The 12,748-nt window shown below is 51.6% G+C and overlaps 1 protein-coding gene across 2 annotated transcripts; it reads right to left on the minus strand.

The window, feature by feature from the left end:
• Window positions 1-6,711: 6,711 nt before the first annotated feature.
• On the minus strand, window positions 6,712-12,149 carry LOC119099978 (peptidyl-prolyl cis-trans isomerase NIMA-interacting 1). 2 transcript variants are annotated; one of them, XM_037223097.1, is made up of 5 exons: window positions 12,083-12,149; window positions 11,209-11,265; window positions 9,798-10,010; window positions 8,688-8,842; window positions 6,712-7,448 (listed from the first exon to the last, which is right to left on the minus strand). In XM_037223097.1, the coding sequence occupies exons 2-5, from the start codon at window positions 11,261-11,263 to the stop codon at window positions 7,383-7,385; spliced, it is 489 nt and encodes a 162-aa protein (XP_037078992.1). In that variant the 5' UTR covers window positions 11,264-11,265; window positions 12,083-12,149; the 3' UTR covers window positions 6,712-7,382. The 2 variants fall into 2 exon arrangements, with proteins under 2 accessions (XP_037078992.1, XP_037078993.1); XM_037223098.1 differs by lacking the exon at window positions 12,083-12,149 and adding an exon at window positions 12,056-12,063.
• Window positions 12,150-12,748: the final 599 nt, after the last annotated feature.

Below are 12,748 nucleotides of genomic sequence, written 5' to 3' on the forward strand. Positions count from 1 at the left end.
TCTCACCCTGGAGCTCAGGCAACCAGACCACGCGCCTTAAGGAAATCCTCCTCGCTAAGCTGCGAATAGGACACACAAAACTAACTCACGCATACATCTTTGAACGCAACCCATCACCACTCTGTCACTACCGCCAAACGCCATACACGATAGCACATTTCATGCTGGCGTGCCCAGTGTACAGGCGCGGCCGTGAAAAACTCATGCAGTACACAAACACAGACTCCCATTGACGCTGCCTACCGTGCTGGGCGACACACATCCTGAACTCTAGGCGCTCCTCTTCGAATACCTACACAAAACCAAATTAGATAATTACATATAACAACGTAAATGTTGCAAGGTTTTCACCTGCTCAATTGCCAACGAGCAAGTTTTCCTCATTGTCATGAGGTTTTTCCACGCACAATTCGGCCAAAACGTGCTGGTTTTCCTGATTTGTAAGGTTTTTCCAAGCACAATTCAGCATAAACGTGCTGGTCTTTCCCCATAGCTTTAGAAATCCGGATTTTTTTGTAGTAAGGACTTTTCCCGGATTACACTAAACAAAACGACGAGGTCGCACCGGGCCGCTCCCCCCATTCAGTGTGGAGGAGCGACCCGGTTCAGGTCGCTGACAGACGTGATCACCGAGCCGGAGGCCGGCCGTTTGCCGTGCGGGGAAACCTTTGCTGCGATGAGATGGTCGCCTGTCATCCAAACGTACTGTGGTTGTTGAATGCAATGACTGTGTGTGTGTCTCGTGTTTTACTTTGCATTTACTGCCAGACAGATTAGCCGGTTTAACGTCGTATCGACCACGTTTTCTTGCATTGTGACCGGACGGCATTAGCCAGTTTAACGTAACGTAGCTTACCCCTGCCTCTTGCTTTGCGCCAGATAGCACAAGCCGGCTTAACGCAGCTGTTTGCCTGGCCTTAAGCCTGAAGTAAGTTCCCCCAGCCCCGGCCATGACTTTAGGTCGCCGGGGGGGGGGGGGGGGGAATCCTTAAATTGCTTCGGAGGACTGTACCTGTGTATTTACGTTGGTTAATTGCACTTGGGGTGCAGCATATGAGCTGAAGGAAACGGGGGTTAAATGACTTGCTGGAACGAACTGTTCCCGCCATTCATTTTGCAATGGCTTAGTAAATTCATTCTACGCCGATAGCAGCCGGAGGTTTTCCAGATTTTTTTCTGCGTTCTTCTGATGTTTTGAGGAACCGTGCACAGTACCGCAGGCAGAGGGGGCACAGAGGCATGTATCTCCCACCCGCCCCTTAGATTCCGAGGGGCCACTTGTCCGCTCGGGACCTACGATTTATGATCCGATTTGGGGGACTGAAAACCCAGCCGGGTCGTATTCACGGGGCCCGGCCCGCACGGCCGGGCACTCCAATACCAGAGGGTCCCTGCGTGCTGGTTAGGGTCCCCTGAGTCGATAAGCGTCTATATGTCGGTCAAACACCACCAGAAATGCACAATCTGCTTGTTGGCGGCATGGACCTGAGGATCCATTTCCCCAGCAATGGCAAAGCCGGAACCAGCGATCTACGTTAGGCCGGGCATGACAGCCACTAAATTGGCCCTTACCACACCCTGTGATGGCAAGGGGCTCCGAGTCCGCCAGAGGCAGTGTTAGAGGAGAGCAAAAGAGCCTGGAGAGCCCACCGGGTCCGACGATCAAGGCCCTGATTAGAGGGTCTAAGGGTACGAAGAGCTAGTCAGAGTCTTATTCAGGGGTCCCAGCCTTAGGGACGGGCCCCCAAAGGACAGTCAGAGGGCCGTTTGCACCGATCGGGGACTCCCTGATCGATATGGGCCTATATTTCGGCCAGGCACCACCAGTACCACACAGTCGGCTCCGTATCGGCATGGGCCTAAGGACCCACTTCTCAATCAGCTATAAGGCCGAGGTCAGTGATTTACACTAGTCAGGGTTACACCTGTATGTGTCATGGGCCCATAGCGCCTAACAGAGGGTCCTGTGCTCGCAAGGGGCCCTTGGCTGACCAAGAGCAGTGTGCGATGAGGTCCGATGAGGGGCCCGGGCGGCCCAACAAGACCGCCTGTCAAAGGCCTGGTTGAAGGGCACGTAGACAGAAGGACTGGCTGGAGGTCACATAAAGGTGAGGACCCTCTGAGACAATGCGAGGGTTTAGGCCGGCCATAAACTACCAACGCCGAACAGTTGGCTCTATGTCAGCCTGAACGCTGGGGCCCATTTTCCAAGCAGGAGCAAGACGGGGGACACGATTTGCATCGCTCTGAGTCCCTGTAACGGTGGTCGGGGCCCCTATGTCGGTCAGGGGACCACAGTACATAACAGGAGGTCATGTCTCGGCCAGTGACCCTTATTCGGTTGCGGGCGTTGTTTGAGATGACCCGCAGAGGGACCGGGGAGCGCCTCGAGACCAAATATCAATGTCTCGATTGGACTCGGGCCCGGTCCCCACCCGTAGTGCCGTGACCTGAAATATCAGTCAGAGGACGTCTATAAGGGTCTTCTTATTAGGGTTTTCTATCTCCATAATATACGCCCTCATCACGGAGCCAAACAGTCGGCTCCATGTTCGTCTGAGCCATTGAGATCCAGTTCTCAAGCAGGAAATGGGTAGGGTCCGCGAAGTGCAATGCTCGGGAACCATGCCACAATAAGGGACCCTTTTGTCGGTCAGGAGCCACACTGCCCAATAAGGGTCCTGTGGCAAAAGCAGCCTCGAGTCGGCAGGGGGCGGTGTTTGAGGGGCCGAGGAGGGGCCGGTATCTCGAGACCAAAGATGAAGAGCCCGACTGAGGGTTAAAGGGCCCGAAGGGCCAACCGCAGGTCGAATTGCGGACCCCTGCCCGTAGGGTTGTGATCTAAAATGTCAGTTAAACGGCCTTTTGTACCCATTGGGGACACCTGAGACAGAGCGTTTCTCTATTTTAGCCAGAGATCACCAACAGTTGGCTCCGTGCCAGGGTGAGTTCTGGAGGCCCATTTCCTAAGAAGGGACAAGGGCGGACCTGCGATTTTCGTCGATGGGGAACTTGCAATCTGTATCACTCAAGGGCCCACAGTGTCTAATAGGATATTCTGTGTCAGCAAGGGGTCTCGAGTGAGTCAGGGCAAGGTTTGCTCAACAGGGGCGGGAATGAGATCCCGAATGACGGAAGGCCTCTTGCGTCGATCGGGGCTCCCTCACAATGCAAGGAAATATAAGAACTTATGATGAGTGTTTACATTTAGGCAATGGAGGGGTCCTGTGCAAGTCAAGGCCCCCAATGCCGCACTGTGGGCCCTCCAACCTAGTTCCAGCATGGGCCCGTTAAGCCGAGCTGGAGTCCACGTGGCAGTTAAGGAATCATCTGCGGCGATCAGGGATGTGGCTTCATCAGTGAGGGTTCCTGCGGCGATCCGGGTCTAACAGCGCGGGTCAGAAGGCTTTCCGCGTCAGGAAGGGGCTAATGTAATGTAATGTATCCCTCTAATGGCATCCGGATTGACCTGGGGATCTCACTCCGTGTCGCCAGCATGACAGCCGAAAGACACCCCGCGGCGGGACGGAATGTCACTTCAGCCCTTGACCGGAAGCAATACTGTGCCCTCTAGTGTTCTACTCAGGGGGCCCCTTCCTCGAAAAGATCTAAGGGGTCTCATAGGTAATGAATTGAGCGGCTCGAAATGGGCTAAAAAAACGAGCTAAGCCATCCCATGTTTGCCTGAGAATCTTTTATCCTTTTGCATAGTCGACTGGTGAAACAAACTGTATCAAAAGGTTTGAGTCTGCGTACCCTCATTTTCGGGAGCAAGGATAGCTTTGGTCTGGGTTGCAGTTTCTGTAGAACAGATCGGCATTGGCCACTACAAGTAAGACCGGGCGGCGGGCGCCGTGTGGGCGAGAACGACCGCGGTAAAATAATGGCTCCGAATGCCTTTCAAAGTTGGTTCGCACCGTTAGAGATGAGACTGGGCGCATCTTTTTTTTACAACTTTAAGGCTGTACTCTGGACAGGTTGACATTTAGAGTATCACGAAAAAAGACATTCTCCATTTACGTCCCCAGCTCCACCACCAGATTCCAGCTCTACTTCGCGTAAAAATTAATCTGAAAGGCCTACCTTTTAAATATACGATTTGATATCGTAGAGCATTCAACGGAAATCTTTAAATTCATCATCATTTTCGTCCACCAGTTGGTCATGGCTTAGTGTTACCCACGAGGCCAACCTTACGAGATTACAACACCTGACATCGAAGAATGTGTTGCCAAGATTTGGGCGAACGCATGCTCAAATTACCAATCATCAATTCGGACTGAGTGTTGAATGTTTCCAGACAAACATGGCCTAGACATGTTAACACATTCGCGGGGTCTTTCATATTTCTGTGCAGACCAGATAACGATTCTGACAAAGATTCTGAGTTCTATTGGTTAAGAAAGAGTTCACTGGACCCCTGTAAAATGAAGAGCACCAGCGATTTATGTTAAGCAGTCGTTCAACGCATGATTTCTTCAGCTTATTGACCGCAAGAGTCAGACATAATTGATCTCATGGTAGCTTTTGGCTTTTATCCCATTTATAGAAAGTAGAAATAAAGGACAACAAATAAAAACACGTTTTCAATAGCAAATTACACATATCCGGTGATTCCTTTTCTGGGGGGCCGTTCATTATCAGGGACCCTTTCTTAATCCCGCGCACTTCCTTGCCATGGCAGTGGCCGCGCGTCTGCCCGCGAATGTAGATTGTAGTTCGACATGGGGTAAACAATTTGCATTAAGATGACCAGCCCATGCTTTTCTAGAAATGTCTAATCTTCATTAAGAATCGGTAAGTGAAAATATATTTATGTAGCATAGTTTTTAACATACGCTCGTCTCGAAATCAAAACCCCGCGGCCGGCGTTGCAGTCTTCATTGATCGCGCCGCGTCGACCCTGCGTCTAGCACCAGAAAGTGACCAACAGGCGGACGAAAACTATGGCATATCTAAAAGAAGACCTTTGGGCGTTTTAGCATATCAGTTGGTATGGTTGGAAGGAAGGCAGAGCGTACATTTCACCTGTGCACTTTTTAGATTGATCATATAAACGGATTGGCATTTGCAGCACCGTGAACTGGAGCTGGAATCTGGTGGTGGAACTGCAGGGGTAGACGTAAAATGTCCATACTTCACGCTACTGTATCCATTAATCTGTTCAGAGGGAAAGACTAAAATTATACAGGTGAAGTATATGACCCAGTGCAGCCTTTGAATGCTACAAATTGGCCCTAACACGCTCTCAGAAGCATTATTTCTTGAGGTCGTTCTCGCGCACTCAGCGTCCGCCGCCTAGTGTTATCCGCAGTGTCCAATGACATTCGGCTTTCATAGATAAGGCAATAGAAAGAGCCTTATGTCTCGGAGAAAAAGCAGGAGAATGGAGAAATAGATTGGTTGATATTTCGGCAACATGCCTTTATCGAAACCATAACAGAAGCATCTGTGCGAATAATGTCCTCGCGAATGCACTGAACAACAGATATTCTGTTTTAGGTAACTGCAACCCCGGCCATCGGTATTCTTGCTCCTAAGATTGCGAACACGCAGGCTCAGAACTTATAACGTACTTTTTTCTCACTAGACGATTCTGCGAAATGATGGACGTGCTCAAGCAAACATGGTTTGACCATGTTAATACAAAAAAGGCCTGGCGGAGGTGAGGCTCGGGCGGCTCGACTGCGCGATCAAATAGCAAATTAATTCCCATTTCGATCCACAATCTACGTTCGAGGGGCTCTTATTGTATCTGAAGAGCCCTCCACTCAACTATCTCTGAGTAGGATCAGTTTAGAAAAGGTCCACTTAACCATAGTGAAATAAAGGAGCCTAACTTTGTGTGGCGCCAAGAGATAAGGGGTTTAGTTCATCTTCACCGAATGGGCCGATCCAGGATTACGCGAATAGAGAGACAAAAACATTGCGGTGCCCCCCACAAATGAAAGTTTTAGAACCCTGTGGTGCCCCTGGAACTGGGCGCCTCTGGAAATTAAAAGCTGTGATGCACCAAAATGAAGGCTTTTGCTAACCATTCGCTGAACGGATCAATCCAGAATTAAAACGAGCTGAAAGGCACAGAAATTGAGGTGCCCCTGCATTTTGGTCCACTTCCAAATAAAGCCGTTGGCCCTTTCACAGGCCTGCTGGGATTTGGAGCACCTTGAAAATAAATGTTACGGTGTGCGGAATGGAAGTTTTCGTGCCCACTCCCCGAATGGGCTTATCCAGGATTTCAAGGAGCGCAGTGCCGGCACTGTGGTGTTTATTTTATTTGGCGCCCCCCCCCCCCCCGAAAATGAAGATGTAGTGCCCTCTTAAGGACCCTTACTTTTTGGCGACTGTTGAAGATAAAGGTGACGTCCCCGAAAGAAAGGTTTTAGTGTCCCTTCACCATGCGGTTCCTGCCGCCCATTCAGAACGACCAAATCTCATGAGTGGCCCAAGAGGGCCATGCCCCCTTCAGGACACGCCCTGTGAACACGTATGTCGTACAAGCAGTAGAGATGATGTTTCGTAAAATCGACCCCGAGGTATACTTATTCAAAGCTTAACTGCAAGATCAGAGATAATAACACGAGCTGAGGTCAGTAACCGCACCCGTCAGCAGGGTGCTGATAGTTCGTGCTTGCCTCGTCGCCCGTCGATCATCTCATGTGAGCATGCAGCATTGATCAGCGGCCGCGGAATTCGAAGCAACACCCAAACGACGGTAACGATGTGTATTCTGGGAAGCAGCAGCGCTGATTCGCTTAGAGCATGAGCGCCAGGACCACGCCTCGAACACCGACGCCACGGGAGCTTACAGCATCGACCGAGGGCCGGTCCCGACGACGGCACCGGGGCTGGGCCACCGCAGCTCGGCTCGAGACCCTCGGCCAGCTCCCGGTGCATGACCTCGGGGCATCAGCGCCCGGCGCGTCACGCGCTAACGCGGGCCGTGTGGAGCCGGCCGTGCCGCGCGCCGGCGTCACGCCCAGCCCGCTCGGCCGATCAACGTCGCGATTGCATGACCTGGAGGTGGAGTCGGCGCCGAACAGACACACACATGATGCCGCACAGACGAATCAAAAGCGCCGCATCAAGGGAACGGTCAAAGTACCGCGCGCGAGCGGGAGACCACCAAACGGGGGAATCCGTCCGTCACAGACCGCCAATTCGCCGACACGAAGAAGCAGGCCTGACTGGCATCGCCGCCGCCACGCGCGCCCAGCACGGCTGCCGCTCCATCAGCCGTCACTCGGCCCGCGCTGGAATGCTGCCCGGCGTCGGCCTGGCCGCCGGATTGTCTTCTGGTGACGAGCTGTCCCGTGGCGCCGAGCCGAGCGGCGCCGGCCGCGGGGAGGGCGGGGCACGCGTGGACTGCCGTGCCGGCCGACCTACGCCAGCCTCTTGATGATGTGCACGCCGGAGTCGGTCCAGACGGGCTCGCTCAGCTCCCCCACCTGCCGCGTCACACAGCGAGCGCCGGTGAGCTCTCCACACGCGGCGGCGCCACACCCACAGGCACGTGCATTGAACCGGACCATGCATTAAATGGCACCGCACGATCTAGGTGAGGATCGTGATTAAAACGGCTTATCTCGGGGGATTGCACAGTGTAGAGATGCAAGGCGTCTGCTAGGAGCCTGGATAGCTGATGCTCGCGAACGACCTTGAGGTTATACTGCTCGTAATAGCGGCCATCAATGCTTCGTTTCTGCACTTTCACTTATCGCCGTGTTAGAACAAAGAACTATCAACAATGTTCATTCCTCAGGGTGGTAGCCAAGACGACCAAGAATGTGATCCGACAACCGTTCTTCCAGTGGAGTCCAGAAAGAGAGCTCGGCGTCGGAAACCAGTCATGCCTGACCAACCAGCGTGGTCCAGGGTGGCGGCTGCTATAGGCGAACCGCAATATCGCTGGCGCTAACATGACGCGCCAGGTCGCTCGGAGCGTGACGGGGATTCCGGTACCTCAACACAGGACAGCCGAAAGTTCGGGCACAAGCAGTACACCATTATAGTGACATTGCGACATAGTGGCATTGCGCAAGAGCAGATGGCGCGCGCAGGGCCAGACGGGGAACTACCACAAAGACTGAAAAGTTGGACCAGATTGGCATACCAGCGCGTCTACAGAGACCAGTGCGCTTCCCAGATGCATAATTTTTTACAGTCTATGACACATTTTTTTACATGCCGTCCAAGAGGAAAAAATATTATGTAAGGATAGGGGTAAGCCAACTACAGACAGCTGCTCCCCAGATGAGTTTCGAGCAAGCTAGAGTGGTTGTTTGCATGATCATAATCCATCCATGCATAAATTTCACACTGCCCGGACTCTGGTATGACGTCTTTCCACAAGAAGCGAGTCTGTCGACACCTGCGGCGGCAGTCACTATCTCCGGTTACTGCCGAATCAGGACGTAGCCCACATCATCATACCAAGACGGGTCCAAACAGACGCCAGTGGCATCGACCAGAGGTTGCACAGCGAAAGCATATTGCGGGACGCCACGTTTACAATTCAAAGTAGACATCTCCTGATCAGCGTCTTTTTCAGGATGACCTTTCAGTACATGACCTTCGCCATGCTCTGCGGGTGTCTCTCGGCACCACATAGCGGTGGCCGCCACCCGCTCCGCTCGACCAGACCGTTCGTCACCGGCGCCGAGCGGGCGGCGCGCGGCCGCGCTCACCTCGAGCGCGAAAGCGGCGTCCTCGAACGGCTTCTGCATCGCGCCGCGCCCGAATGGTCCCAGATCGCCGCCGCGCTTGGCGGAGCTGCAGTCGGAGTACTGCGAGGCCAGGTTCTCGAACGTGTCCTCGCCGGACACGATCCGCTCACGGTAATCTGACGGTGGCCAGCGGCTTATATCAACGGCACGGTCAACGGGTCAAGGGTCAACGGTCGACGGTCAACGGCAGGAGGGCACCATCTGCGCACGGTAGCCGACGAGCACACTCGGTTAGTCAACACGGGAGAGCCAACGTCGGTTAGTCAACGGTTAGTCGGAGAGTCGGTTAGTCAACTCGGTTAGTCAACACCGGAGAGTCAACGGCGGTTAGTCAACGGTTAGTCGGAGAGTCAGTTAGTTAACTCGGTTAGTCAACGGTTAGTTGGAGAGTCGGTTAGTCAACTCGGTTAGTCAACACCCACTTCCAATAGCCCGACGACACACAGAGGCCACCTGGGCGGAGCATGATCCGCTGCCCGTTAACTGGCGGGACCACAATGCTGTTGAGTGGAAGGGCACCTTTCTTCAAATAAAAACAACAACAAACAAACTAAGATCATGACAGTGCCCCTTGACGAAGGACAAGTGGGCGCGAACAGCTCCTAAAGGGCAGCACGAACACAGTGGCGTTTCACAACACGCAGCCCGCCCACACCACACGCCAGAAGGCTGCCAAGCCGGCGCAGAGGAGGAGAAGCCGGCGCAGAGGAGCAACCAGCACAGAGGAGAAGCAGCCGCCGCAGAGAAGAGGCGAAACAAACAGCTGGCACAGAGGAGCCGCCGGCGCAGAGGCGGAGCAGCCGGCGCAGAGAGGAGGAGCAGCTGGCGCACAGGAGCAACTGGCGCAGAGGAGGAGCAGCTGGTGCAGACAGGAGCAGCCAGTGAAGAGTAGAGGAACAACTGGCATAAAGGAGCAGCCGGTGCAGAGGAGCAGCAGTCGGCACAGAGGAAAAGCAACCGGCGCTGAGAAGAGGAGCAGCCGGCGCAGGAAAGGAGCAGCTGGCGCAGACAAGAGAAACAGCTGGCGCAGAGGAGCAGCTGGATCAGATCAGGCGCAACCAGCATACTGACCCTGCAGGATTTCCAGTGCCTGCTCCTTGGAGCGGGTGATGGGGTCCTCGCGCCAGGAAGCGGGCCGGCGCGAGTCGCGGTGCTTGACCAGTAGGTGGGAGGCCTGCACCTTGGCTGGGCCTTCGCCGCCAGCGTCGCCGGCGCCGCGTGCAGGCTCGGTGGGCACCTCCCACTGACTGTCCTTGGTGAATTTGTTCAGGTAATATACCTGACCTGCCAACATGCTGTGTCAAGGCCAGTTCAATGTAAGCTGGTGATGACAAGCCAGAACAGGTGGTGAGTTGATCTTGGACACATTAACATTTTGTTGCTATGGTTTACACAAGTTTTTAGTTACATCAAAATATTATGACCATGACAAACATGGAGGGGTGGGAGGTAGGAGTGGGGATTGGAGGTTAAGGTCCCTCTACAGATACTCAGCTTTGTCCATGGGTCAGATTTGATTTTACAGCACATTTCCATCTGAGATGTTATGGGTCACTGCTGTCTGCTTCCATCGCATGTCAAAAAGGTCTGGATCTGGACTGTCTGTAACTCTAACTCTTAAATGCAGAGAGGTTTTGGAGTAAATATCATAATTCTAAGGAGAGGGCTTGCATGCCATTCTGAGCCATTTTGCACACAGCCAGCACTGCATAGTTGTTGATCACACCAGTGACTGTCACCATTCAAATCTGTGAAAAACCACAATACATGAAGTCTATATGACATAAATATTATCCATGAACACATTAAATATAGCTCAAAAATGGCTAGAGACAACACAGCCTACCCTAGCATAGTCTGGGCCTTCATGGGAAGAGTGATCATCTTAAGATATGGCATGTTGCACAGTTTTGCCATATTTTGCTAGGAATCTAATACAAATCTGTTCTAGGTTATCAGACTTGGGAATGATGATCAGTCTCTAGGCATGCATGCCAATCCCACAGCTGAAATAACATCGCCATTGTGGCGCTTTTGTACGCACATATGCAAACTCATATTGTGACATGATACAACCCAGCAATCAGCCAGTATCAAAAGTTTGGCTAACAATGTATCTGTTTTAAACTGCAGATGCACTGATGCTCCACAATGGTGGACATCATCCAGGAGAGCCTAGAATTATTGCATTTTGAATGCAAGATTATACAGTTTACTGTTTCACAACCAACTGCAATGTTGTGAAATTCTAAAAGCTGTACTGTGTTAGCAGTGCACTGCCAACACAAACATGCAAGTATATATTCACAACCATATAACAGGAAAAATCATCACTACAGAGAAAACATTACAGTAGTCACAGCTTTTGACATTATAGGGGGATATTACCTCCTTGCGCATGAATTCTTATCCTGCCAATCTGAAACCTTCACCCTAAAAGTCCATTCACGCCCAGCAAACTTGCCTCATTCTATAAGCTTACCATTTGACCTGCTCGTCTTCTTTTCCCAGCCTTCAGGTAAGCTGTCACCACCCATCTCTGCAGACAAATTACATACAACATGTTGAAAGCAGCAGAAAATTAATACTTTTTGTTATGCCTTCTTTGGATTCAGTCATTTAAGACTTGCGTGCTCATGCACATGCCTGGCCTGATTTCAGCACACAAAAATTCTGCCAAATTTGGCCAGCCCAGCATCTATAAGCCAGGGGTTCAGTTCACCGACAGTGGATGGCTTTCCTGCTAACTGGACACTGACCAATCCTGGAGTGCCTCAGTCTCTTGAAAATTTTAATTGGCCCTGTATGCACTAACTCAAAGGAAATGACCAAATATGACTATCAGCCCACAAACCTAGAACCAATCTGCAACAGATCCATTCACAGTGAAAAATCATTATGCAACACTGATGTGCTGAGCCTTGTACTGACCTGTACCCAATGCAGCACACATCAATGCACACATGACAGGCACAATGCCAGGCACAATGCACATGCTGCCAGGGCAGTGTGCTGAGTTTTCACAAAATTCTAGACAAAAATGTGTTTGAAGTATATTTGCCAAAAGGTACCTTAGAACGTCACAATTATCTGAGTCTATGTACTGAAATTCGTGCTGACCGAACACTTAATTCTGAAGTCTCACATTTCATCCTACGTACGCTGAAATTATTGCCACGTCGCTGCTAAGCCCGACATGTTCAGTATAGCGTGTTAATTATCTATTGCACTAAGAACTTTGAGAGCTTCCGATGCGACTGGCCCTGAACAACGCCACTTTAGTTAACAGATTTCAACCATACAATGCAGAAGTATATCAAAGCACGTACCTAAACAATCACTTCATAGTCACCCACCTGCTTTCGAACCCCAAGCGAAATCGCCGAACCAGCTCGCAGCCAACCCCCGTTGCCGGTGTTTACCGCCGAAACCGCCTCGGATGTGAGCGCACGGTTCAAGGTGCGATGTTTGCCTTTAAATGATGGTTGTGATATCGCCTTAGCTGTAACATGGTAGTCCAGCCTGCCAGACTTCTATGACGTCAAGAAAATAACGTGCGATAGGCAGACCACGGACCACGGCCGGCCTCAAGGGTGAAACAAGACGGAAACAGGACGGTCGGCGACGGATTAGGGATAAGAGGGCCTCTGTAAGACGGATAAGGGGTCGCCCAAGCAGGTACAATGGGCAAAGTTACAGCCTTCCCGCCCGAACCTAAAAATGAAATCCATCAAATCCAGGTACTTTAGATTCAAATCAAGGTAAAATTGGCATAGGTCGGCTTCTTTTTCTGAGTTCGCACGCTTTTACCCCACAAGTCTGATGACGCTGGTGGCAAATTTGCCAAAAATAGTATGTTGCAGTGAACAATTCGCCGCTTTCTTTACTCAGAGGAATGTGTTTTGTTAGCCTACGAAAGCCATGAATGGACGCCTTGCCTCCAAACCCTTAAATCAATGATGTCTTCGTAAGTCACCGGAGCATAGCAAAATATCATACCACCCCACATGACCTTATATGCC

This window comes from Pollicipes pollicipes, unplaced genomic scaffold, assembly GCF_011947565.3.
Source record: "Pollicipes pollicipes isolate AB1234 unplaced genomic scaffold, Ppol_2.1 Scaffold_4881;HRSCAF=5763_pilon_pilon_pilon, whole genome shotgun sequence".
Classification (NCBI taxonomy): Eukaryota; Metazoa; Arthropoda; class Thecostraca; order Pollicipedomorpha; family Pollicipedidae; genus Pollicipes; species Pollicipes pollicipes.